This window comes from Chiloscyllium punctatum, chromosome 12 (genome assembly GCF_047496795.1).
Source record: "Chiloscyllium punctatum isolate Juve2018m chromosome 12, sChiPun1.3, whole genome shotgun sequence".
Lineage (NCBI taxonomy): Eukaryota > Metazoa > Chordata > Chondrichthyes > Orectolobiformes > Hemiscylliidae > Chiloscyllium > Chiloscyllium punctatum.
In genome coordinates, this window is record NC_092750.1 from 4,596,211 (window position 1) to 4,623,710 (window position 27,500).

General features: G+C 54.3%; 1 protein-coding gene across 4 annotated transcripts in view; it reads left to right on the forward strand.

Moving 5' to 3' along the window:
- Positions 1–27,500, forward strand: part of LOC140483564 (solute carrier family 41 member 3-like) — a 61,636-nt gene that overhangs the window by 31,546 nt on the left and 2,590 nt on the right. For all 4 annotated transcript variants that reach the window (XM_072581778.1, XM_072581777.1, XM_072581775.1 and 1 more), the window contains 9 exons: positions 7,672–7,779; positions 11,447–11,518; positions 13,784–13,928; positions 17,693–17,839; positions 18,694–18,838; positions 19,454–19,533; positions 20,052–20,186; positions 26,105–26,253; positions 27,069–27,500. The exon at positions 27,069–27,500 is cut by the window's right edge and continues 2,590 nt beyond it. In XM_072581778.1, coding sequence (XP_072437879.1) covers positions 7,672–7,779; positions 11,447–11,518; positions 13,784–13,928; positions 17,693–17,839; positions 18,694–18,838; positions 19,454–19,533; positions 20,052–20,186; positions 26,105–26,253; positions 27,069–27,239 — 1,152 coding nt within the window. In that variant the 3' untranslated portion in view covers positions 27,240–27,500. The remainder of the gene's footprint in view (positions 1–7,671; positions 7,780–11,446; positions 11,519–13,783; positions 13,929–17,692; positions 17,840–18,693; positions 18,839–19,453; positions 19,534–20,051; positions 20,187–26,104; positions 26,254–27,068) is intronic.

A 27,500-nucleotide genomic window follows, 5' to 3' on the forward strand; every position in this document is an offset into this window, starting at 1 on the left:
TGAGGGTGTGTGTGTGAGAGAGGGTGTGTGTGGTGGGGGGATTGGATGTGTGTGTGTCTGTGTGAGGGTGTGTGTGTGTCTGTATGAGGGTGTGTGTGTGAGAGAGGGTGTGTGTGGTGGGGGGATTGGATGTGTGTGTGTCTGTGTGAGGGTGTGCGTGTGTCTGTATGAGGGTGTGTGTGTGAGAGAGGGTGTGTGTAGTGGGGGAAATGGATGTGTGTGTGTCTGTGTGAGGGTGTGTGTGTGAGAGAGGGTGTGTGTAGTGGGGGGAATGGATGTGTGTGTGTCTGTGAGGGTGTGTGTGTGTGTCTGTGTGAGGGTATGTGTGTGTGGAAGGGGTGAATGGGTGTGTGTGTCTGTGTGTGTGGGTGTGTGTGAGAGGGTGTGTGTGTGTGTGGTGGGGGGAATGGGTGTATGTCTGTGTGTGAGGGTATGTTTGTGTGTGGAGGGAGGGTGAATGGGTGTGTGTGGGTGGGTGTGTGAGGGTGTGTGTGTGAGAGGGTATGTGTGTGTGGTCGTGGGAAAGGGTGTACGTCTGTGTGTGAGAATATGTGTGTGTGTGTGGAGGGGGGGTGAATGGGTGTGTGTGTGGGTGTGTGTCTGTGTGTGTGGTGGTGGGGCAGGGACTGTGTGGGTGGGTGAGCGGGTATTGGCAGGGGGATGGCCAGGTCCTCCCCCCCACCCCCGGGGACCAGAGAAACAGCAAAATGGAGGGTGTAGGTGCCAAGGGAAGGGGGTAGGAGAGTGAGACAAGGAGGGTCTGAGAGATAGGGGGAGTGGAGGATGGTGACATGCGGGTGGGGGGGTCGTTGCTGAGGAATGAAACTAAGAAACAAAGCGAGTGTGAGTGAGCGTGTGCCCAGGGCAGCTGCACTGTCCTCTGGAAGTGAGAGGCAGAAAAATAAAAACAAAACATTGAGAGAAAAATGAAATAAAATGGGTGGGTGCGCCAAGCCTGAAACAGAGGGAGTGGCTGTGAGACCCTCTCACTGCTCCAATCCCCTCACCCTATCCCCAACGCCTGCTGCTTCGATATTCCCCACTTCACAATGTCCCTTTAAAAGGTATTTGCTGTAAATTGGGTTTTCCACAGACTTCCTCTTGGCCATGCCTTATGCTGAGGATGCTAGGAATCTCAAACAATAACAGGAATTGCTGGAAAAGCTCAGCAGGTCTGGCAGCATCTGGGGAGAGAAATCAGAGTTAACGTTTTGGGGCTAGTTCTTCAGAACAGGTCTCAAAACATCAACTCATTTTGGGAAAGCAAATCGTAGCAGGACTTATACACTTAATGGTAAGGTCCGAGGGAGTGTTGCTGAACAAAGAGACCTTGGAGTGCAGGTTCATAGCTCCTTGAAAGTGGAGTCGCAGGTAGATAGGATAGTGAAGGCGGCGTTTGGTATGCTTTCCTTTATTGATCAGAGTATTGAGTACAGGAGTTGGGAGGTCATGTTGCAGATGTACAGGACATTGGTTAGGCCACTGTTGGAATATTGCGTGCAATTCTGGTCTCCTTCCTTTTGGAAAGATGTTGTGAAACTTGAAAGGGTTCAGAAAAGATTTACAAGGATGTTACCAGGGTTGGAGGATTTGAGCTACAGGGAGAGGTTGAACAGGCTGGGGCTGTTTTCCTTGGAGCGTCGGAGGCTGAGGGGTGACCTTATAGAGGTTTACAAAATTATGAGGGGCCTGGATAGGGTAAATAGACAAAGTCTTTTCCCTGGGGTCGGGGAGTACAGAACTAGAGGGTATAGGTTTAGGGTGAGAGGGAAAAGATAAAGAAGAGACCTAAGGGGCAACTTTTTCACACAGAGGGTGGTACGTGTATGGAATGAGCTGCCAGAGGATGTGGTGGAGGCTGGTACAATTACAACATTTAAGAGGCATTTGGATGGGTATATGAATAGGAAGGGTCTGGAGGGATATGGGCCGGGTGCTGGCAGGTGGGACTAGATTGGGTTGGGATATCTGGTCGGCCTGGACAATTTGGACCGAAGGGTCTGTTTCCGTGCTGTACATCTCTATGACTCTATGACTCTAAATGGAGGCACTGGTCAAGAACAAGAAGGAAGTGTTTGTCAGGTACAGACAGCAGGAATTGACTCTATGACTTGTTCACTATTTCTCCAACACTTTTTGGTTTTATTTAGGTTGATGATTAGCCCATTTTCAACAGAATTAACCAAACTGACCCCCAAGTTGCTGCTTTTAAATCGCGTTAGAGATAATGTAAAGAGAAAATAAGTTGTAACTATTCTGCTGGTTTATGGACGGGTTGGGATGATCGAATGTTGGAGTCATGTGACCAGTCCAATCTCAAAACACCAAACAGAGGTGACAGTCTCTCTGCGGAGGAATTGTAACTCTTCATCCCAGTTAGATATGTTGCATTTTCCATTTGTTAACTGGAAGTTTCTTTCTATTTAAAGCATGTTACACCATAGTGGGAGCATGGAAAGTATTCAGCAAGGCTGATAGGATTAAAAGAGGTTTCTATTGTGGCTCTTGTCAGCTGACAATTAGCGATAAAGCTTTAGAAAAGGCTGTGCTGTTTAATCTCTCCCTCCCTCTGTCTCATTCTTTCTATCTCTCTCTGTGGCTGTATCTGTCTCCCCTGTTTACTGCCCCCTCTCTCTCACTCTATCTGTATCCCTGCTCTCAGTCCTAAGGCAGGGTTACACCTGAAACATTGACTTCTCCACCTCCTGATGCTGCGTTCTTCCGGCCTTCTGCTTCTCAGTCATAGAGTCCCTACAGTGTGGAAACAGGCCCTTCAGCCCAACCAGTCCACACTGACCCTCCGAAGAGTAACCCACCCAGAACCATTCCCTTACCCTACATTTACCTCTGACTAATGCACCTAGCCTACACATCCCTGAACACTACGGGCAATTTAGCATGGCCAATCCACCTAACCTGCACATCTTTGTAACTGTGGGAGGAAACCAGAGCACCCGGAGGAAACCACGCAGAAACGGGGAGAATGTGCAAACTCCACACAGATTATTGTCCCGAGGGTGGAATCGAACCCGGGTCCCTGGCGCTGTGAGGCAGCAGTGCTAACCACTGAGCCACCGTGCCACTCATCAGGTGGGCTGGGGGCTAGGGGTAAAACTGGTGTCCTCTTTGATCCTTTGGGACCAAGAACTTTACAAACTAATGGCAAAAGTGGAAAATAACAACATTTAATAAGGCAGCTCACCCCCACCTTCTCAAGGGCAACTAGGGATAGACAATAAATGCTGACAATAAATCCTACGAGTGAATAGAAAAGACCAAAACGCTGAACGCTTATTCTGCTAAATTCCCATCCCATGGTGGCTGAGGCCTAGCTCATTAGGCCTTTGAGTTAATTGGCCAATGTTTGAGGCTGAGCGTTTTTCTATTGCTGCCTGGGGTCTGGGCTATCTGGCTGGACCAGCATCTGTTGCCCAGGATGAGGACATCACTGATTAGGCTAGCATTTTTATTCTTGTATCGTTCGTGAGGTGTGGATGTCACTGGCCAGGGCAGTTAAGAGTCTAGGAGAAAGTGAGGACTGCAGATGCTGGAGGTCAGAGTCAAAGAGTGTGGTGCTGGAAAGGCACAGAAGGTCAGGAAGCATCCAAGGAGCAGGAAAATCCACTTCTCAGGCATGAGTTCTGCATCAGGAATCCTGATGAAGGGCTCCTGCCCAAAATGTCGACTCTCCTGCTCCTCGGATGCTGTGCTTTTCCAGCACCCCACTCCAGTTAAGAATCAACCACATTGCCGTGGGCCAGGAGTCACATGTAGGCCAGACAGGGGAAGGATGGCAGATTCCTTCCCTGAAGGAAGTCTGTCTGTCTCCTGGTGGGGGAGAGACTTGGCAACCAATGATCCACAGTCGTTTATCGCCTATTCTGGAAGTGGCTAGTGAGATTGAGTTTGGTCTTGGTTTGGGTCTTGACTTTCCAAAAGTCTAGGGTGTAGGTTTGCTCACTGAGCTGTAGGTTTGATATCCAGATATTTCATTACCTGGCGAGGTAACATCATCAGTGGCGAACTCCAAGTGAAGCGAAGCTGTTGTCTCCTGCTTTCTATTTATATCTTTCTCCTGGATGGGGTTCCTGGGGTTTGTGGTGATGTCATTTCCTGTTTGTTTTCTAAGGGGTTGATAGATGGTATCTAGATCTATGTGTTTGTTTATGGTGTTGTGGTTGGAGTGCCAGGCCTCTAGGAATTCTCTGGAGAAAGATATCAATAGAAAGCAGGAGACAACTGCTTCACTTCACTTGGAGGTCACCACTGATGATGTTACCTCGCCAGGTAATGAAACATCTGGATATCAAACCTACAGCTCAGTGAGCAAACCTACACCCTAAACCTCAACCTGAGCTACAAACCTTCACAAACCTTTCTAAAAGTTCTTAAGTTTGGGAAGGATTCCTTCTGATCAGAAGCTAGTGAATGTAACCCCTTTCTTGGAAGAGGGAGTGAGACAGAGAGCAGGAAGCTACAGCCCAGTTAGCTGTACCACCCACTGTAGGGTTGCTGTTAGAAGCTATGCAGTAATGTCACCACTGTCCCAGAGGACTATGGGGGTGCTTTAACCCAGGAGATCACCAGGCCTCCGATCAGGGGACGGGTTGAGAAGCAGAGACCTTCATAGTAACCTCACTTGGTGTAGGGAATGAACCCACCGTGTTGGTGTCGCAGAGTCCAACCACATGAACTAACTGACTCCAAAGGTCAGAGTAATCACATAGCGTTTGAATTGAATTGATTGTCCCATGTACCGAGGCACAGTGAAAAGCTTTGTCTTGTCAGCAATCCAGGCAGATCACGGAGTTAAACAGCATGGATAGTAAATAACAGGTAAACAGCGGCAAAAACAAAAACACAGGTACAGGCAAATGTTAAGAGTTTGTGAGTCCATTCAGTATTGTAACACAGTTGGGTAGAAACTGTTTCTAAACCAGCTGGTGTGTGTGTTCAGGCTTCTGTACCTTCTCCCCGATGGTAGAGGTTGTAGAAAAACATTGTCAGGGCGGGATGGATCTTTGAGAATGCTGGCGGCCTTTCCTCGACAGTGGGCCTGGTAGATGGATTCTGTAGATGGGAGGTTGGCCTTTGTGATTGTCCGGGCCGAGTTCCCCACTCTCTGTAACCGTCTCCGATCTTGAATGGTACACTTGCCATACCAGATGGTGATACATCCAGACAGAATGTTCTCAATGGAGCCTCTATAAAAGTTGGCAAGGGTATTCGCTGTCACGCCAAATTTCCTCAGCTGCCTGAGGAAGAAGAGACATTGTTGGGCCTTTGTAACCAGTGCGTCCACATGAAGAGTCCAAGAAAGCTTGTTGTTGATGACCACTCCCAGGACCTTGACACTCTCCACTCGTTCCACCTCTGTGCTGTTAATGTGTAGGGGGGGCATGAGTAACATCACGCTGAAAGTCAATAATGAGTTCCTTGGTTTTGCCAGCATTGAGAGCGAGGTTGTTCTCAGTGCACCAGGTCTTCCACCTCCCGTCTGTTGTCTGTTTTATCGCCATCTGAGATTCGACCGACTATGGTGGTGTCATCAGCGAACTTGTAAATGGCATTAGTCTGGTATTTGACGATGCAGTCATGGGTGTACAGTGAGTCAATATTGTTTTGTGAACAGGAAATCATGTTTAACCAATACTGGGAATCAGTGGATGTACCATAATTAGATTTGCATAAGGCATCTGAAAGGGTTGAATCTGGATGGTTGTCACATTTTCTGATGACTCAAAAGATAGGTAGTAAAGTTGTAACGAGGAGAATCGAGATGACAAAAAGTTACAGGTAGCTTCGGTGAATGCACAATGATTAGAAAATGGGCTATAATGTGGGAGAGTGTGAAACTGTCCCTTTTGGAAGGATGATTAATAAGGGAGCCTCTTATTGAGAGCTTGCAGAGGTGGTAAGATGCAGAGGGATCGGGAAATGCGAGTGTGTGTATGCTGGTCCGGGAGGGAAACAAGACAACGAATAGCATGCTGTCCTGTCGACATGAGAGGAATTAAATACAGAACAGCTGAGGTAATGCTTCTGCTGTACAGGGCAGTGGGTAGGCTCTACCTGGAGTACGGTGTACAGTAACACAAACAGAAATAGCTGGAAAAGCTCAGCAGGTCTGGCAGCATCTGTGGGAGAGAAATCAGAGTTCACATTTCAGGTCTGGTGACCCATCAGTTTTGAAGTCTCTCTGATTTAACTCTGATTTCTCTCCCACAGATGCTGCCAGACCTGCTGAGTTTTTCCAGCAATTTCCGTTTTGGATTTAAAGCATCCACCATCCTTTTGGTTGTTATATTGTACAGTGTTGGTCTCCTTAATTTGAGGAAGGACATGAAAAAACATTGGGAAGCCGTTCGGAGCCGATTTAGTGGGTCAACGCCCAGAACGGCTGGGTTGTTTTATGAGGAGAGCTGAGGCAGACTCAGCTTGGGTCCCCTGGAGTTTAGAAAGGTCAGAAGAAACTTAATTGGGATATATAAAATCCTGATGGATCTTGACTGGGTAGGTGTGGCGGGAATCTTGAACTGGGGGGGTCACAGAGATAAGGAAATATTTTCATTTTCAGAGAGTCATGAACCTTTGGACCACTTCCTGAAAAGACAGGGATACAGAGACTTTGAACGTGTTTAAGGGCGCAGGGGGTAGATATTCACAAAGCGAGGGGTAGAAGGCTATTGGGGATAGGTGAGAATGTGTGTTTGAAGTTAGTCAGATCGGCCAAGATTGTATTGATGGCAGAATAGGGTCAAGGGCCCGAAACATCGATTCTACAAATGGACCCCACCACCAGAGATATATTTTCCTCCCCTCCCCTATCCACTTTCTGTAAAGACCAATCCTTCCACGACTCTTGTCAGGTCCACGCCCCCCCACAAACCCACCTTCCCTGACACCCTCCCCTGCCACCGCAGGAATTGCAAAACCTGCGCCCACACCTCCTCCCTCACCTCCATCCAAGGCCCCAAAGGAGCCTTCCACATCCATCAAAGTTTTACCTGCACATCCACCAATATCATTTACTGTGTCCGTTGCTCCCATTCCTGTCTCCTCTACATTGGGGAGACCAGGCGCCGACTGGCTTCCCACCTATCCGCTCTACCCTCCCCTCTGCCCTATCCCCTTTACCCCCACCTCCACTTAACTATCTCACTCTCAGTTATCTTCCACCCCCCCATCCCCACCCCCCCTCCCATTTATCTCTCCACCCCCATGGCTCCCAGCCTCATTCCTGAAGAAGGGCTTTTGCCCGAGATGTCGATTTTCCTGCTCCTCGGATACTGCCTGACCTACTGTGCTTTTCCAGCACCACTCTGATCTTGACTCAAGGGGCCGAGTGGCCTCCTGTTGGCCTAAATGGCCTGATTCTTGCCTTAACTCAGTGTGGAACGAGCTGCCAGAGACGCTGGTGGATACGGCCAGTTACAATGTTTAAAAGACATTTGGGCAAGTTCATGAATAGAAAAGGTTTGGAGGGACGTGGACCAGGAGCAGGCAGGTGGGACCGGTTTAGTTTGGGGATAATGGTCAGCATGGACTGGATGGGCCAAATTGACTCTGAATGTTTTTTATTGCTGCACTTCTCTCTGAATATTTTCAATGTCTTTGTACCTCTCCCATGCACCATGACTAAAAGTCTTATTCCCTGTCCGGTCTCTGCAGCACTGGGCAGTATTCCAGACAATCACTGAGATCTTCATCCTAGTTCCAGCCCTGGTCGGTCTGAAAGGCAACTTGGAAATGACTCTTGCCTCCAGGATGTCGACGGCGGTGAGTGGAAGGGTTTGAGTTGGTGTGTCCTTGTGGGGAAGTTTGCTCAGTGCTACTCAGGAGGCTTTAGACTAGTCTGGGGGCGTCGGGGCGGGGAATCCAAAACAGGAGTGAGAAAAGACAGGAGACTGAGATTGGTGCAGTCAACCTGGGATAAGTCAAATGGATATAATGGGCAAGAGCTTGGCAGGAAATGGGGGGAAGACTGATGGATTAAATTGCATTTATTTTGATGCAAGAGGCCTAACAGGGAAGGCAGATGAACTCAGGGCATGGTTAGGAACTTGAGTCAAAAACTGTGGTGCTGGAAATGTACGGCATCCGAGGAGCAGGAGAGTCAACATTTCAAGGATAAGCCCTTCATCAAGAACTGGGTCTGGCTGAGTAGGGAACAATGGATGGTTAGAGATATTGAGGCTTGAAAAAGGAGGCATGTGTCATTAAGTGATTCCCTGGAGGTTCCAAGAGTACACTGAAGAAGGAAATCAAGGGGGCAAAAAGGAGCCCCTGTGGATAATGTTAAGGAGAATCGAAAGAGATTCTTAAAGTACATTCAGGGCGTGCAGTACTGAGGGAGGAAACAGGGCTCCCTCAAGATCAATGAGGCTGTCTAAGTTTGGAAGCTCAGGAGATGAGTGAGATACCAACCAAATATTTTCCTTTAGTGTTTCCTGTGGAGAAAGCCGTGGATCTCTGGTTTGGGATTGGCCATTTCTGGTTCAGATCAACCCTGGTGGATTTCATCACATGAACTGCTGATGACCTCACATTAACACAGGAATCAGTAGACTAGCCTTCTCTGTTATTTCCTGCGTTATCTGAACATCCTCACCTGCTGCTCAATTCCTGGGTTGACCAATAATCCATCTGTCTCAGCCTGAGCAACAGTCACTGATGGAATGGCAAACTCCCAACCCAGTGATCCCTGCCACTAACTATCAGGCCAATCACCCAAGACTCTGTCTCCCCGATAAACCAGTCAGGGGGAAACGACCTCTCGGTGTCTGCTCTGTCAGGTTGCCTTTGGGAGGAGAAGGGCAGTAGATAAGTGGGAAGATAAGAAGGGAATAAAGGCAGGCAGATGGGATTATTTTAGATTGACATCATGGTTGGTGGGCCAATGTAAGCAGGGCCGAAGGGCCAGTTCCTGTGCTATACTGTTCAGTGTCCAAGCCCCTCAGAGGGTGTGGGGGTGAGCTGCCTTCTTGACCCGCTGCAGTCCATGTGCTGTAGGTAGACCCACAATGCCCTTAGGGAGGGAATTCCAGGATTTTGTCCCAGCGACAGTGAAGGAACGGCGATATATTTCCAAGTCAGGATGGTGAGGGGCTTGGAGGGAACTTGCAGGGGGTGGTGTTCCCATGTATCTGCTGTCCTCGTCCTTCTAGATGGAAGTGGTTGTGGGTTTGGAAGATGCTGCCTGAGGATCTTTGATGAATTTCTGCAGTGCGTCTTGTAGATAGTACACACTGCTGTTACTGAGTGTCAGTGGGGGAGGGAGGGGGTGTTTGTGGGTGTGGGGCCAATCAAGCGGCTGCTTTGTCCCTGGATGGTGTTGAGCTTCTTGAGTGTTGTTGGAGCTGCCCCCATCCAGGGCAAGTGGGGAGGATTCCATCCCACTCCTGACTGGTGCCGTGTAGATGGTGGACAGGCTTTGGGGAATCAGGAGGGGAGTTACTCACTGCAGTTTCTGGTCAATGGTAACCCCTCGGCTGTTGATAGTGGGGGTTATAATGATGGTGATACCATGGAATATTGAGGGACAATGTTAAGATTCTGTCTTGTTGAGTTGGTCATTGTGTGGCACGAATGTTATGTACCATTTACCCACCAAGTCTGGGTATTGTTCAAGTCTTGCTGCAGTTAAGGCATGGATTGACTTCACTTACTTGAGTAGTCTGTACCTGGATTAATAAGATATGAATGCCAGCTTATAGTATTGACAGCCTTCTCAACTTTGGGATTGGTGGAAGGCAGCGAGTGGGGATAACGGGCTTTTGCAGGATGACAGCTGGTGACTAGTGGAGTTCCACAGGGGGCGATGGGAACCACACCTATTCACAGCGTGGAGGTGCCGGTGTTGGACTGGGGTGGACGAGGTCAGACGTTAGACGACACCAGGTTATAGTCCAACAGGTGTATTTGAAATCACAAGCTTTCAGAGCGCTGCCCCCTCATCAGGTGAATGTTACATGGACCTGTTGGACTATAACTTAGTGTTGTCTGATTTCTGACAATTATTCACATTATATATGAACAATCTGAATGAAGGTTCTGAGGGCATTGTTGCGATATTTGCAGGTAAGACAAAGATATACAGAGGGACAGGTGGTGTTGAGGAAGCTGGGAGACTGTAGAAGGACTTGGACAGGCTAGGTGAGTGGGCACAGACGGAGCAGTGTGGCAAGGTGGGAGGTTATGGACTTTATGAGGACGAATAGAGGTGTAGACTATTTCCTAAATGGGAGTTTGCCTTCAGAAATCTGAAGCACAAAGGGACTTGCAAATCCCAGCTCAGGATTCTCCTCAGGTTAACATGCAGGCTCAGTTAGGAAGGCAAATGCAATGTCAGTCTTCATTTCAAGAGGGCTAGAAGGAATGGACTGCTGAGGCTATATCAGGCTCTGGTCAGACTGTGTTTGGAACATTGTGAGCAGGTTTGGGCCCTATATTGAGGGAAGGATGTGCTGGCCTTGGAGGGGGTCCAGAGGAGGTTCACAAGAGTGATCCCTGGGGATGAGGGGCTTGTCATGTGAGGAGCAGTTGAGGACTCTGGGCTTGTATTCATGGAGTTTAGAAGGATTGGGGGAGTGGTGGGGGTGGGAGGAAAGATACAGAGAGGCCTGGATAGAGCGGACGTGAGGAAGATGTTTCCAGCAGTATCAGAGAGACCAGGATCCGAGGACACTGCCTCAGGGTGAAGGGATGACCCTTTAGAACTGAGATCAGGAGGAATTTCTTCAGCCAGAGGGTGGGGAATCTGTGGGACTCATTGCCACAGGTGGAGACCAAGTCAGGGTGTTTTTAAAACAGAAGTAATTAGGTTCCTGATAAGTGAGGGAGGGGTCAGGGGTTACAGGGAGAAGGCAGGGGAATGGGGTTGAGAAACATATCAGCCATGATCGAATAGTGGGTCAGTCCTGACAGAATGAATGGCCTCATTCTGCTCTTGCATCTTAGAACCTTCAAGCATTTGTATGTACACCAGTCCCTTCCCTATAATCTCTGTTCCCACCTCCTTGTAACAATGATGGATTTACTAACTCTTCCCACTCTGGTTTGTCTAATTGAATCCATCTCACTCGGGCTGTGTATGTTTCAGACAGCTCAAGGTCATCCGAACATATGACCCTCATGTGTGAGGTTTTGCCTTGCTCTGTTAGTCACTGGTATAACATGTAAAAGGAACATCACTGACTGTAGACCCGAACTATATCTAACGCTGCGAGATGTTTTCTGTGTGTGCAGGTAGTGGCGTTAATAAACTTCATCCCATCTGTCCCAGCTGTCATGCTGGATGTTACACAGCCTGATGTTTGGTGAGGCACCCAGACTCGATCATCCTGGCCGTGGTGTATTACCCCATCTCCTTCCGAAATCTATTGGACACTGCCCTTACTGGACATGGTGACATTTCTCTGAGTAAAATAATTGTGTTTCTGTCCAGGCTAATACTGGAAAACTCGATCATCCCAGAGAGAGGTGGACATTAGTGACAAGTAATTTAGCTTTGATTCAGGTAAAACACAAACAAAATTCCCTGCTCCTATCTCCCACCCTCAATTTCTGTGTCTCTGTACCAGTGTCACTGTGCTTAAATGTCTCCGTGTCTGTCTCCCTCTCTCTCTCTGCCTCGGCTATATGTATTGCTCTGTTCTGTTTCTCTGGATCTCTCTGTCAGTCTCTATATCTCATTGCCTCAGTGTCTCAGTTGTTGGTAAAGTGTTGGAAAAGGTTATAAGAGATAGGATTTATAATCGTCTAGAAAAGAATCATTCGATTAGGGATAGTCAGCACCGTTTTGTAAAGTGTAGGCCGTGCCTCACAAACCTTATTGAGTTCTTTGAGAAGGTGGAGAAAGTGAGGAGTGCAGATGCTGGAGATCAGAGCTGAAAATGTGTTGCTGGAAAAGCGCAGCAGGTCAGGCAGCATCCAAGGAACAGGAGAATCGACGTTTCGGGCATCAGCCCTTCTTCAGGAATGAGAAGGTAACCAAACAGGTAGATGAGAGTAAACCGGTTGATGTGGTGTATATGGATTTCAGCAAAGCGTTTGATAAGGTTCCCCACAGTAGGCTATTGTACAAAATGTGGAGGAATGGGATTGTGGGAGATAGCGCAGTTTGGATCAGTAATTGGCTTGCTGAAAGAAGACAGAGGGTGGTGGTTGATGGGAAATGTTCATCCTGGAGTCCAGTTGCTAGTGGTGTACCACAAGGGTCGGTGTTGGGTTCACTACTGTTCATCATTATTATAAATGACCTGGATGAGGGCGTAGAAGGGTGGGTTAGTAAATTTGCAGACGACACTAAGGTCGGCGGAGTTGTGGATAGTGACGAAGGATGTTGTAGGTTACAGAGAGACATAGATAAGCTGCAGAGCTGGACTGAGAGGTGGCTAATGGAGTTTAATGCGGACAAGTGTGAGGTGACTCACTTTGGAAGGAGTAAGAGGAATGCAAAGTACTGGGCTAATGGTAAGATTCTTGGTAGTGTAGATGAGCAGAGAGATCTCAGTTTCCAGGTACACAGACCCTTGAAAGTTGCCACCCAGGTTGACAGGGTTGTTCAGAAGGCATACAGTGTTTTAGCTTTTATTAATAGAGGGATCGAGTTCCAGAACCATGAGGTTATGCTACAGCTGTACAAAACTCTGGTGCGGCCGCACTTGGAGTATTGTGTACAGTTCTGGTCACCGCATTATAGGGAGGACGTGGAAGCTTTGGAAAGGGTTCAGAGGAGATTTACGAGGATGTTGCCTGGTCTGGAGGGAAGGTCTTACGAGGAAAGGCTGAGAGACTTGAGGCTGTGTTCGTTCGAGGGAAGAAGGTTGTGAGGTGACTTAATAGAGACATAAAAGATAATCAGAGGGTTACATAGGGTGGACAGGGAGAGCCTTTTTCCAAGTATGGGGACGGCGAGCACGAGGGGGCATAGCTTTAAATTGAGGGGTGATAGATATAGGACAGATGTCAGAGGTAGTTTCTTTACTCAGAGAGTAGTAAGGGTATGGAATGCTTTGCCTGCAAAGGTAGTAGATTCACCAACTTTAAGTGCATTTAAGTCGTCATTGGACATGCATATGGACGTACACATGGAATAGTGTAGGTTAGATGGGCTTCAAATTGGTATGACAGGTCGGCACAACATCAAGGGCCGAAGAGTCTGTACTGCACTGTAATGTTCTATGTTCAATATCTCTGCCTCAGTCTCAGTGTTTCCATGTACCTCTGTGTATCTCTCATCTTTGTCTCTCTCTGCCCCTCTGTCCCCCTGTCCCCCTGTCCCTCTGCCCCTCTGTCTCTCTGTCCCTCTGCCCCTCTGCCCCTCTGCCCCTCTGTCCCTCTGTCCCTCTGTCCCTCTGTCCCTCTGCCCCTCTGTCCCTCTGTCTCTCTGCCCCTCTGTCCCTCTGTCCCTCTGTCCCTCTGTCCCTCTGCCCCTCTGCCCTTCTGCCCTTCTGTCTCTCTGCCCCTCTGTCCCTCTGTCTCTCTGTCCCTCTGTCCCTCTGTCTCTCTGTCCCTCTGTCCCTCTGTCTCTCTGCCCCTCTGTCCCTCTGTCCCTCTGCCCCTCTATCCCTCTGCCCCTCTGCCCCTCTGTCTCTCTGCCCCTCTGTCCCTCTGTCCCTCTGTCTCTCTGTCCCTCTGTCCCTCTGCCCCTCTGCCCCTCTGTCCCTCTGCCCCTCTGTCCCTCTGCCCCTCTGCCCCTCTGCCCCTCTGCCCCTCTGCCCCTCTGCCCCTCTGTCTCTGGGCCTCTCTCATTGTCTCTGTGTTTCTGTCTCTGATACAGGTTCAGGCCACCGTGGTTGGTTTCCTTGCTGCTGTAGCTGCAGTTATTCTGGGCTCACTCTCCAGGGGTCACGTTGATCTGAATGAAGCAGCTGTCCTGTGTGCAAGTAGCACTATCACTGCCTTCATCGCTGCACTCTCCTTAGGTACCTCCAGCCTTCCTTGGTGTTTCACTCTCATACCCAGCAGCTCGGCAGCCTCCTGCCCTCCCCTCACCCTTTGACCTTGAGGTGCTGTGATGTTGGGGTCAGTGCGGTTACAGAAGGTCAGAGTTTAACAGTAGGAGGCGTGTCCCTAGTAAATCAGCCATTTGCACCTTCACACTGGGGATGTGGGTATTGCTTGGCTGGGTCAGTGTTGATGACCTCTCCCCAAATGCCCCAGAGAGGAACGGTTTTCACTGGTGCATTGAGGGCTGACCTTATGGGGATTTAAAAAATCACGAGGGGCATGGGTGGGGGAAATAACCAAGGTCTTTTTCCCTGGGGTAGGGGACTTCAAGGGGGCACAGTGTTAAAGGGAGTGGAGAGAGTTTTAAAAAAGACACAATGGGTAACCTTTTTACCCAGAGAGTGGGTCGCGTTTGGAATGAGCTGCCAGAGGAAGGGGGGGTCTGTGGGGACAGTTACAGCTTTAAAAGTCATTTGGATAAGGACACGGACGGGAAAGGCTTGGAGGGATATGGGCCAGGAGCAGGCAGGTGGGACTAATTTAGTTTGGGATTAGGGTCAGCATGGACTGGTTGGGCCGAAGGGTCTGTTTCCATGCTGGATGACTCTATGACTAGGACTGTAAGCTGCCTTCTGGTATGTCACTGTCCTCGAGTGTAGGGGCACCCACTTTGTTTCAAAACTTGCTGGTGCTCTGACACAACTCTGTGGTTTGCAAAGTTATTCAGGAATCAACCATATTGCTGCTGGTCTGGAGTCCCGTGTAGGTCAGCCCAGGTGAGCACAGAGGTGTCCTTCCCTGTTGGACATCAGATGGAGTTTTGAATGACAGTCAAGGATAGTTCCTCAGTCACCATTAAGTGAGACTTGTTCTCGTTTCCGTATTTATCGTTTGAATTTAAATTCCCCCAGCTGCTGTGGTGGGATTTGAACCCGGGTTCCTGTAAAACCTTCCACTCTCTGGCTCAGATAATAATGAAAAGGGGCAGCCCGGTGGCTCAGTGGTTAGCACTGCTGCCTCACAGCACCAGGGTCCCGGGTTCGATCCCAGCCTTGGGGTGACTCTCTGTGTGGAGTTTGCACGTTCTCCCCGTGTCTGCGTGGGTTTCCTCCGGGTGCTCCGGTTTCCTCCCACAGTCCGAAGATGTGCAGGTCAGGGTGGATTGGATAGGGGTGTGGGTGGGATGCTCCTCAGAGGGTGAGTGTGGATTTGATGGACTGTTTCCACACTGGAATCCTGTTACCACCTTATCTACCTCTCTACGTTCTGGGTGATCTGTGGAGATATACACCCAGGCCTCTCTGTCCCTCGACATCCTCCAATCCCCTCGCTGTCTGATTACAAAGCCGTCCTGGGACGAATGCAGAACCTGTTGGGTCTGATTGTCTCTGCAGCTGTAGTTCCCCTGAACTGTCTGAGTGTGGCAGCTTTGAGCCACAGGAACCTCGGTCTCACTCCAAACGTGACCCTTGTGTCCGTTCAGCTCCCGATTCCCTTTAACTCATTCCCAGTTAAAGTCTTCCTGCTGTGACCCAGTGGGATCTGGAGCCAGGTTCACACATTGCTGGGCCACAGCAGGCGATCGACTGTGGAAGGCTTCACTGCACAAACGGCCTTTTCCTGTACCGAGGTTTGAAGGGAGTGTATGATAGTAAGAAGATTGCACTGGACAACTTGCTGGGGTTGAGAGTTAATGACTGCCCAGAGTAAGGGAAGGAGGAGGCTGGAGAGCTCATTGAGGATGTTTCTCTTATCAAAGTGGATAACCTCACATTTCTCCACAATATGTTCTATTTATTGCATTATTTCCTATTCACTAAGCCTGTTGAAATCCCGAACCTTTTTACATTTTCGTCCAACGTTCGCACCTAAACTTTTTACCATTTGCACTTTTAGAAATATTATATTTGATCATCTTCAAATGATTGATGCGTATTTTGAACAGCTCGGCCCCAAAGACTGGAACGGTAGCCTTGATTGTGAGAGGATTTGAGTAGAGGGGGAGGGAAATCTTGCTTCATTTGTAGAGGAGCCAGTTAGACCCCACCCAGAGCAGTGTGCAGGATCTTCTTTATCTCAGGAGAGGGTTCGTTGTCAGAGAGGGAATGCAACAGCAGTTCACTGGATCTATTTCCAAGATGCTGGCACTGTCCCGTGAGGAGATTTGGATTGAACGAGGCCTGTATTTTCTAACGTTTCAAAGAATAGGAGGTGGCCTCATTGAAACGTAGAAAATCCTTAAAGGGAGAGAGAAGAGAGACGTAGTTCAGATGTTCCCGCCCCCTGGTTGGGGGAGTCTAGAATCAGGGGGCATGTTGGCCCAGGGTAAGGCAGGGGGGCACAGGAAGCTGAGGCGGGGGGGGGGGGGGGGCAGAGTGTGTTTTAGTCAGGGGATTGTGAACCTCTGGAGTTCGGTCCTACAGAGGGCTGTGGGAGCTCAGTATTGCAGTCTGCTAAAGGTGGGCATTGATAGATTCTGATTGTCAGTGGGGTGTACAGGGTTGTGGGGAACGAGGTGGGTAAAAGGCATTGGAGTGTTCAATCGGTGACAATCATACTCAATGGCTGGACAGGCTCGATGGGCTGAATGGCCTCCTGTCCCTATGAAGCAGCCCGGCCTGATAGTCAGTCTCAGCTTTCAACCTTCAGAATAAATCTGCCCACTCTCTCTGAGCTGCACCAGTGTGAGATTCTTCGGCACATCCTGAGATTCTGTCTGTCGCACAGATACACGGTTTCTGTCTTCTCTCTCTCCCCCTGTCACTGTTTGTCTATCTCACTCTACCTGGGGTTTCTCTAATGCTCTCTGTACCTCTCGTCATATCTCAGTTTCTCTCAGTCTCTTTGATTTTTGTAACACCCTCGCTGTCTGTTCTCCCACACTGAGGTTTTTTTAACCTCCTCCACATTTCTGTTCTTCGCCTTGATTTAATTTTCTCTCTCTTTCCTCATGTCTCTGCCTCACATCTCCCTCTCCCCCCGCTTCCCCCTCTTGCTCCCTCCTCCTTGCACTCTCTCTCTTTTGCTCTTTCTTTCGCGCTCTCTCTCGCTCTTGCACTGTCTCACTGTCATGTGCTCTCTGTCTCTCTCGCTCGTTCTCTCTTGCTCTCCCTCACACACACTCACTCACTCTCTCTCTCGCTCTTGCACTGTCTTGCTGTCATGCGCTCTCTGTCCCTCTCGTTCGTTCTCTCTTGCTCTCCCTCACACACACTCACTCACTCTCTCTCTCGCTCCTCCAGCCCGTCTAAGTCAGTGTCCATAGCACAGCTAGGGACTGGTTTGATGTTTGAAGTTTAATAACAGCTGAATTCTGGGTCAGTGCAGTTACAGGTCCAGCTGGTAATGCTCCCCTCTCACTGTCCCCAGGTCCCAGCACCCCAGCCTGGCTCTGAGCTGGTCCAGTCAGTACAGGGGAGTCAAACAGCGCCAGTTGTCTATGGTAGCTGTACCAAGTGTGTTGTACCGAACCCAGTCCCCTGCTCACTCCCTGAAAACCTTTACTTTTCAAATCAAACAAAGATTCTGAAAATCTGTAAACAAAAGCCAAAATTGTTGGTGAAACATTGCAGGTCGTGTGGAGGGAAAGCAGAATGCTGTGTTCTGACGAAGGGGCACTGTCACTTTGCAACAGAGTCGACACGTCAAACCCACGTGACGTTGGCTTTGAAGTGGTTTTGGGGGAGGGTGTGCTAGCTGCTATATAAATGTAAGTGTTTCTTTCCTTCCCTGCCTGTAGGTCTGGTGATGATTGTGGTGATCCTGGGATCGAGGAAGGTTGGGATAAATCCGGATAATGTTGCCACTCCGATCGCAGCGAGTCTGGGTGACCTGATCACCCTCTCACTGCTGGCTGCCATCAGCAGTGTGTTCCTCGATCACATCCGTAAGACCCCACCCCACACCCCACACCGCGTCTGCTCCGGGACTGACATCACATAGCATCACTCACCGGCTGCGGCAGTGGGAACTCCCAACCCCCGTGACCCCATATTCACCCCTGTCACCCTGTACTCACCCCCGTGACCCTGTACTCACCCCCATGACCCTGTACTCACCCCCGTGACCCTGTACCCACCCCCGTGACCCCGTACCCACCCCCGTGACCCCGTACCCACCCCCGTGACCCTGTACTCACCCCCGTGACCCCGTACTCACCCCCGTGACCCCGTACTCACTCCCGTGACCCTGTACTCACCCCCGTGACCCTGTACTCACCCCCGTGACCCTTCGGTGCCCCGTACTCACCCCTGCGACCCTGTACTCACCCACATGACCCTGTACTCAACCCCATGATCCTGTACCCACCCCCATGACCCTGTACTCACCTCTGTGACCCTGTACACACCCCTGCGACCCTGTACTCACCCCTATGACCCTGTACTCACCCCCATGACCCCGTACCCACCCCAGTGACCCTGTACTTACCCCCGTCACCCCCTGGGGACCCCGTACTCACCCCCATGACCCCCTCGGGATCCCAGGGGGTGAGTGAGGGTGGGAGTGTGGGCGTGGGAGCGGGGGAGTGGAGGTGTTAGTGTCGCTGGTGGGAGTGGGGGTGGGGGCAGTAGGTGGGAAAATGGGTGGGGCATGCGGATTGGGGGTCGAGTGGGTGTGGTGATGGTGGAGTGGGGGTTGGCAGGGGGCTGAGGGACATGGCAGTGCGGGGCGGTAGGGTGAGTGGGTCTGTGGCGGTTGCCCTCTGTGATTTGCCCCCTGACCCCTGACCTCCGTTCCCAGATATGGTCTACCTGGCGCCCTCACTGTGTGGACTCTTTATTGGTCTGATCCCCGTGTGGGTGCTGATCGCCAGGCGGAACCCCCAGATGGCAGAGGTGCTGAAATCCGGCTGGCAGCCCGTCCTGGTCGCCATGACGATTAGCAGGTGAGTGCCTGATGGGGGGGTGGGGGGGGGGGGGGCATGGGGAGGGGAAGGGTCACCATCATGGAGGTGAAGGGTGGGGGGGGGGATGCTGGGAGATTGTCCGTAAACTCCCCGAGGGTCTGCCATCGCCTCGTGAGCACCGGGAGGGTTGACAGAAATAAACCGCTGTGTGTGGAGGGGGCAGGGGCTGAGTATCAATCCCGAGAGCCCAGTAACGTTCTGGGGACCCGGGTTCAAATCCCACTACAGCAGAATTCTATAAAAATTGGGAAATAAGTCGAAAGCTGACCGTGAAACTTGATTGTTGGAAGAAAACCCATCTGGTTCACTCATGTCCTTCAGGGAAGGAATCTGCCATCCTTCCCTGGTCTAGCCTACACGTGACTCCAGACCCACAGTAATGTGGCTGGCAACCCTTGGCCAGTTAGGGATGGGCAACAGATGCCGGTGTCGCTGGGGACAGCCATGTTGCACAACTGAATAAACCGCACCCGCACATACCACACTGTCGCCCGTCAGACCCTCCCAGGAGGTCACAGGGTCTGTTTTCCCATCAGTTTCTGTGAAAGATGGCGATGATTTCTGATTGAGTTCCTCTGCTCCTTGTTTCCTCAGTATTGGTGGATTGATCCTGGACAAGACAGTGTCGAATCCAAACTTTGAGGGTATGGCTGTTTTCACCCCTGTCATCAACGGTGAGTACTTTATGTCAGATTCATCCGCGGCATTTCCCGAATGTGGACTGGAAAACAGTGCTCTTCTCGTGAAGGGCTGGAAAAATGTGTTGCTGGAAAAGCGCAGCAGGTCAGGCAGCATCCAAGGAGCAGGAGAATCAACGTTTCGGGCGAGAGCCCTTCTTCAGGAATGAAGCCCTTCTTCATTTTGTGAAGGGGCAATTTCTTTCCCTCAATGGGCAGAAAATCACTGCATATTGATGGTTAATCTCCTGCATAGTCCCAGATAATGAATCACCTCCTGCAGACTTCAGAATTTCATCCTAAGGTATTATGTGACAGTGTGAGGCCGTTAAATAAACGGGTCAGAGTCAGTGAGGATGTTTGAAAGTGTAATCATTGCTGCAATGGAAACAGCAACCAATCTACACACAGAAACATCCCCCAGATGACGAATACGAGGCACAGCCTAACAGCTGAGAATGAAACCCTGAGTGTGTTGCAGCCCCTGTTGAGTTGCTGGTATTTTCTGATGCTAGGTGTTGGGGGCAACCTGGTGGCTATTCAGGCCAGTCGCATCTCGACCTACCTACACCTGTGGAGTGTTCCGGGAGTGCTGCCGCGCCGAATGTGGCAGAATTGGCCAAATCCATGGACCACCTTTTTCCGCTCAGGTAGGTCACCCCCTGCATCCCTTCCCGACATAGCTCGGTCCCTGCAGCGTGTGTCCCAATACAGTGTCCCAGTGTGTGTCCCAGTGCAGTGTCCCGGCGTGTGTCCCAGTACAGTGTCCCAGTGTGTGTCCCAGCGTGTGTCCCAGTGCAGTGTCCCAGTGCAGTGTCCCGGCGTGTGTCCCAGTACAGTGTCCCAGTGTGTGTCCCAGCGTGTGTCCCAGTACAGTGTCCCAGTGTGTGTCCCAGCGTGTGTCCCAGTGCAGTGTCCCAGTGCAGTGTCCCGGCGTGTGTCCCAGTACAGTGTCCCAGTGTGTGTCCCAGCGTGTGTCCCAGTACAGTGTCCCAGTGTGTGTCCCAGCGTGTGTCCCAGTGCAGTGTCCCAGTGCAGTGTCCCAGTGCAGTGTCCCAGTGCAGTGTCCCAGTGCAGTGTCCCAGTACAGTGTCCCAGCGTGTGTCCCAGTACAGTGTCCCAGCGTGTGTCCCAGTGCAGTGTCCCAGTGCAGTGTCCCGGCGTGTCTCCCGGCGTGTCTCCCGGCGTGTGTCCCGGCGTGTGTCCCGGACTTTGTCACGGCGTGTGTCCCGGAGTGTGTCCCGGCGTGTGTCCCGGACTTTGTCACGGCGTGTGTCCCGGCGTGTGTCCCGGACTTTGTCACGGCGTGTGTCCCGGAGTGTGTCCCGGCGTGTGTCCCGGACTTTGTCACGGCGTGTGTCCCGGCGTGTGTCCCGGAGTGTGTCCCGGAGTGTGTCCCGGACTTTGTCACGGCGTGTGTCCCGGAGTGTGTCCCGGCGTGTGTCCCGGACTTTGTCACGGCGTGTGTCCCGGCGTGTGTCCCGGAGTTTGTCGCGGCGTGTGTCCCGGAGTTTGTCACGGCGTGTGTCGCGGCGTGTGTCCCGGCGTGTTTCCCGGCGTGTGTCCCGGCCTGTGTCCCGGCGTGTGTCCCGGAGTGTGTCACGGCGTGTGTCCCGGAGTGTGTCCCGGCGTGTGTCCCGGAGTGTGTCACGGCGTGTGTCCCGGAGTGTGTCACGGCGTGTGTCCCGGCCTGTGTCCCGGCGTGTGTCCCGGAGTGTGTCACGGCGTGTGTCCCGGAGTGTGTCCCGGAGTGTGTCACGGCGTGTGTCCCGGAGTGTGTCCCGGCGTGTCTCCCGGAGTGTGTCACGGCGTGTGTCCCGGAGTGTGTCCCGGAGTGTGTCCCGGCGTGTGTCCCGGAGTTTGTCCCGGCGTGTGTCGCGGAGTGTGTCGCGGAGTGTGTCCCGGCCTGTGTCCCGGCCTGTGTCCCGGCGTGTGTCCCGGCGTGTGTCCCGGCGTGTGTCCCGGAGTGTGTCCCGGCGTGTCTCCCGGAGTGTGTCACGGCGTGTCTCCCGGAGTGTGTCACGGCGTGTGTCACGGCGTGTGTCCCGGAGTGTGTCCCGGAGTGTGTCCCGGCGTGTGTCCCGGCGTGTGTCCCGGCGTGTGTCGCGGAGTGTGTCCCGGAGTGTGTCCCGGCGTGTGTCCCGGCGTGTGTCCCGGAGTGTGTCACGGCGTGTGTCCCGGAGTGTGTCCCGGCGTGTCTCCCGGCGTGTGTCCCGGAGTGTGTCCCGGAGTGTGTCCCGGCGTGTGTCCCGGAGTTTGTCCCGGCCTGTGTCCCGGCCTGTGTCCCGGAGTGTGTCCCGGAGTGTGTCCCGGAGTGTGTCCCGGAGTGTGCCCCGGAGTGTGCCCCGGAGTGTGTCCCGGAGTGTGTCCCGGAGTGTGTCCCGGAGTGTGTCCCGGAGTGTGTCCCGGCGTGTGTCCCGGCGTGTGTCCCGGAGTGTGCCCCGGAGTGTGTCCCGGAGTGTGTCCCGGCGTGTGTCCCGGAGTGTGTCCCGGCGTGTGTCCCGGAGTTTGTCACGGCGTGTGTCCCGGCGTGTGTCCCGGAGTTTGTCCCGGCGTGTGTCCCGCAGTGTGTCGCGGCGTGTGTCCCGGAGTGTGTCCCGGCGTGTGTCCCGGCGTGTGTCCCGGAGTGTGTCCCGGCGTGTGTCCCGGAGTTTGTCACGGCGTGTGTCCCGGCGTGTGTCCCGCAGTGTGTCGCGGCGTGTGTCCCGGCGTGTGTCCCGGAGTGTGTCCCGGAGTTTGTCACGGCGTGTGTCCCGGCGTGTGTCGCAGCGTGTGTCCCGGCGTGTGTCGCGGCGTGTGCCCCGGCGTGTGTCCCGGCGTGTGTCGCGGCGTGTGTCCCGCAGTGTGTCCCGGCGTGTGTCCCGGCGTGTGCCCCGGCGTGTGCCCCGGCGTGTGCCCCGGCGTGTGTCGCGGCGTGTGTCCCGCAGTGTGTCCCGGCGTGTGCCCCGGCGTGTGTCCCGGCGTGTGTCCCGCAGTGTGCCCCGGCGTGTGTCGCGGCGTGTGTCCCGCAGTGTGCCCCGGCGTGTGTCCCGGCGTGTGTCCCGCAGTGTGTCCCGGCGTGTGTCCCGGCGTGTGTCACGGAGTGTGTCCCGGCGTGTGTCACGGAGTGTGTCCCGGAGTGTGTCCCGGCGTGTGCCCCGGCGTGTGCCCCGGCGTGTGCCCCGGCGTGTGTCGCGGCGTGTGTCACGGCGTGTGTCCCGGAGTGTGTCCCGGAGTTTGTCCCGGCCTGTGTCCCGGCCTGTGTCCCGGAGTGTGTCCCGGAGTGTGCCCCGGAGTGTGCCCCGGAGTGTGTCCCGGAGTGTGTCCCGGAGTGTGTCCCGGAGTGTGTCCCGGCGTGTGTCCCGGCGTGTGTCCCGGAGTGTGCCCCGGAGTGTGTCCCGGAGTGTGTCCCGGCGTGTGTCCCGGCGTGTGTCCCGGAGTTTGTCACGGCGTGTGTCCCGGCGTGTGTCCCGGAGTTTGTCCCGGCGTGTGTCCCGCAGTGTGTCGCGGCGTGTGTCCCGGAGTGTGTCCCGGCGTGTGTCCCGGAGTGTGTCCCGGCGTGTGTCCCGGAGTTTGTCACGGCGTGTGTCCCGGCGTGTGTCCCGGCGTGTGTCCCGGAGTGTGTCCCGGCGTGTGTCCCGGAGTGTGTCCCGGCGTGTGTCCCGGAGTGTGTCACGGCGTGTGTCCCGGAGTGTGTCCCGGCGTGTCTCCCGGAGTGTGTCACGGCGTGTGTCCCGGAGTGTGTCCCGGAGTGTGTCCCGGCGTGTGTCCCGGAGTTTGTCCCGGCGTGTGTCGCGGAGTGTGTCGCGGAGTGTGTCCCGGCCTGTGTCCCGGCCTGTGTCCCGGCGTGTGTCCCGGCGTGTGTCCCGGAGTGTGTCCCGGCGTGTGTCCCGGCGTGTCTCCCGGAGTGTGTCACGGCGTGTCTCCCGGAGTGTGTCACGGCGTGTGTCCCGGCGTGTGTCCCGGAGTGTGTCCCGGAGTGTGTCCCGGCGTGTGTCCCGGCGTGTGTCCCGGCGTGTGTCCCGGCGTGTGTCCCGGCGTGTGTCCCGGAGTGTGTCACGGCGTGTGTCCCGGAGTGTGTCCCGGCGTGTCTCCCGGAGTGTGTCCCGGAGTGTGTCCCGGAGTGTGTCCCGGCGTGTGTCCCGGAGTTTGTCCCGGCCTGTGTCCCGGCCTGTGTCCCGGAGTGTGTCCCGGAGTGTGTCCCGGAGTGTGTCCCGGAGTGTGTCCCGGCGTGTGTCCCGGCGTGTGTCCCGGAGTGTGCCCCGGCGTGTGTCCCGGAGTGTGTCCCGGCGTGTGTCCCGGAGTGTGTCCCGGCGTGTGTCCCGGAGTTTGTCACGGCGTGTGTCCCGGCGTGTGTCCCGGAGTTTGTCCCGGCGTGTGTCCCGCAGTGTGTCGCGGCGTGTGTCCCGGCGTGTGTCCCGGCGTGTGTCCCGGAGTGTGTCCCGGCGTGTGTCCCGGAGTTTGTCACGGCGTGTGTCCCGGCGTGTGTCCCGCAGTGTGTCGCGGCGTGTGTCGCGGCGTGTGTCCCGGAGTGTGTCCCGGCGTGTGTCCCGGAGTTTGTCGCGGCGTGTGTCCCGGCGTGTGTCGCGGCGTGTGTCCCGGCGTGTGTCCCGGAGTGTGTCCCGGCGTGTGTCCCGGAGTGTGTCCCGGCGTGTGTCCCGGAGTTTGTCACGGCGTGTGTCCCGGCGTGTGTCGCGGCGTGTGTCCCGGAGTGTGTCCCGGCGTGTGTCGCGGCGTGTGTCGCGGCGTGTGCCCCGGCGTGTGTCCCGGCGTGTGTCGCGGCGTGTGTCCCGCAGTGTGTCCCGGCGTGTGTCCCGGCGTGTGTCCCGGCGTGTGTCCCGGCGTGTGTCCCGGCGTGTGCCCCGGCGTGTGCCCCGGCGTGTGCCCCGGCGTGTGTCGCGGCGTGTGTCCCGCAGTGTGTTCCGGCGTGTGCCCCGGCGTGTGTCCCGGCGTGTGTCGCGGCGTGTGCCCCGGCGTGTGTCGCGGCGTGTGCCCCGCAGTGTGCCCCGGCGTGTGCCCCGGCGTGTGTCCCGGCGTGTGTCGCGGCGTGTGTCCCGCAGTGTGTCCCGGCGTGTGTCCCGGCGTGTGTCCCGGCGTGTGTCCCGGAGTGTGTCCCGGAGTGTGTCCCGGAGTGTGTCCCGGAGTGTGTCCCGGCGTGTGCCCCGGCGTGTGCCCCGGCGTGTGCCGCGGCGTGTGTCGCGGCGTGTGTCGCGGCGTGTGTCCCGGCGTGTGTCCCGGCGTGTGTCCCGGCGTGTGTCCCGGCGTGTGTCCCGGAGTGTGTCCCGGAGTGTGTCCCGGAGTGTGTCCCGGCGTGTGTCCCGGCGTGTGTCACGGCGTGTGTCCCGGCGTGTGTCCCGGCGTGTGTCCCGGCGTGTGTCCCGGAGTTTGTCACGGCGTGTGTCCCGGAGTGTGTCCCGGAGTGTGTCCCGGAGTTTGTCACGGCGTGTGTCCCGGCGTGTGCCCTGGCGTGTGTCCCGGCGTGTGTCCCAGAGTTTGTCACGGCGTGTGTCCCGGCGTGTGTCCCGGAGTTTGTCACGGCGTGTGTCCCGGAGTTTGTCACGGCGTGTGTCCCGGAGTGTGTCACGGAGTGTGTCCCAGAGTTTGTCCAGGCATGTGTCCAGGCGTGTGTCCAGGCGTGTGTCCCGGCGTGTGTCCCAGAGTTTGTCACGGCGTGTGTCCCAGAGTGTGTCCCGGCGTGTGTCCCGGAGTGGAGTGTGTCCCGGCCTGTGTCCCAGAGTGTGTCCCGGCGTGTGTCCCGGAGTGGAGTGTGTCCGGGCGTGTGTCCCGGCGTGTGTCCCGGAGTGTGTCCCAGAGTTTGTCACGGCGTGTGTCCCAGAGTGTGTCCCGGCGTGTGTCCCGGACTGGAGTGTGTCCCGGCCTGTGTCCCGGCGTGTGTCCCGGCGTGTGTCCCGGAGTGGAGTGTGTCCCGGCCTGTGTCCCGGCCTTTGTCCCGGAGTGTGTCGCGGCGTGTCGCAGTGCAGTGTTCTATTCCTCAGGACTCTCTGCACACACCCACACACACACCCACACACCCACACCCACACCCCCACACACCCGCACCCACCCACACCCCACACCAATCTGATCTCCAACAGGGAACATTCTGGGACCCGGGTTTGAACCCAACAACAGAATTCAATAAAGATACATCTGGAACTAAGAATCGAATTGTCGGAAAATCGCACCTGATCCTTCAGGGAAGGAGATCGGCCGTCCTCACCCGGTCTGGCCTACATGGGGTTGACTGTCCCTGCCCTCTGAAATGGCCTCTAGTTACCCGTTCCATTGTCCCAAGCAGTACAGAGCCTGACACACACACAGACCCAGGTGGATCACCTGGCATCAGCCTCACCTCTGGAAAAGATAACAGCCATGGGAAATACAGGGTTAAAGGGATAGGATCGGTGCATGGGCTGAAAGTCCTCTAACTGTCCTGTAGGGATTCAGTGAACACTCATATTATATGAGGTTTAATTGTGTAAAGGTGCTACAGAAATGCAGGTAGTAGTTGTTGCTGGGTGCAGTGCCTCTGCAGATGGGGTCACGGTATTGGGCTGAAATTCTGGGAGCTGTCTCCTTCTCTCCTCAGGCGTTAACTCCACCTCGGCCATCGTGCTGCTCTTCCTGGTGATTCCTGGCCAGCTGATCTTCCTCTACACCATCCACTTTGTACAGGGAGGACACGTTGCTGTAACCTACACCTTCACTGCGTTCTACCTCATCGCTGCGCTACTGCAGGTGAGGGGCCAGAGACCATGCTGCACTCCTGCAGCAGCTCAGTCACCCTCCCTCCCGTCTGTCACCAGGTCTGTGGGTTCAACGCCCATTACCTCATAAAATATAAAAAGACATCCCTGAGTAGTACTGAGGGAGTGCCGCACTGTCAGAGGGTCAGTGCTGAGGGAGGGCCGCACTATCGGAGGGTCAGTGCTGAGGGAGTGCCGCACTGTCAGAGGGTCAGTACTGAGGGAGTGCCGCACTGTCAGAGGGTCAGTGCTGAGGGAGTGCCGCACTGTCGGAGGGTCAGTGCTGAGGGAGTGCCGCACTGTCAGAGGGTCAGTGCTGAGGGAGGGCCGCACTGTCAGAGGGTCAGTGCTGAGGGAGGGCCGCACTGTCAGAGGGTCAGTGCTGAGGGAGTGCCGCACTGTCAGAGGGTCAGTGCAGAGGGAGGGCCGCACTGTCAGAGGGTCAGTGCTGAGGGAGGGCCGCACTGTCAGAGGGTCAGTGCTGAGGGAGGGCCGCACTGTCAGAGGGTCAGTGCTGAGGGAGTGCCGCACTGTCAGAGGGTCAGTGCAGAGGGAGGGCCGCACTGTCGGAGTGTCAGTGCTGAGGGAGTGCCGCACTGTCGGAGGGTCAGTGCTGAGGGAGTGCCACACTGTCAGAGGGTCAGTACTGAGGGAGTGCCGCACTGTCAGAGGGTCAGTACTGAGGGAGTGCCGCACTGTCGGAGGGTCATTGCTTTGGGGATAAGGGTGGTGGGGGGTGGGGGGTTGGGTGGGGAGGGTTTGTGTCCCGTTTCTGAGCTGACTGGTGCCTGTCTGCCCCCTGACCAGGTCACCCTCCTGCTGTATGCTGCTGACATCATCGTGCGCCTGACTTGGAGAATGGGTCTGGATCCTGACAACTTCAGCATCCCTTACCTGACCGCTCTGGGTGACCTGCTGGGCACGGGGCTGCTCGCTGTCTGCTTCCTGCTCGATTGGTACATCGAAGGCAGGCAGTGATGTTCGAGAGACCCAGACAACGCTGTGACACCCACCTCTCGGCAAGACACCTTTATCACAGTCCCCTGGGATCCTGACCTCGTGGAGTCAGTAAATACACGGGATGGTGTTGGATCACAGAGTCAAACCTGCTCTGGATTCAAAATGGGCAAATGTTCATATTTCAGGCAATTTCTGCTTCAAACCAAAACAACCCAACAGGCCATTCAGCCCATTAGCAGCTTGCTGGTGTGCTTTCATCACTCTCCTTCACCCACTCTG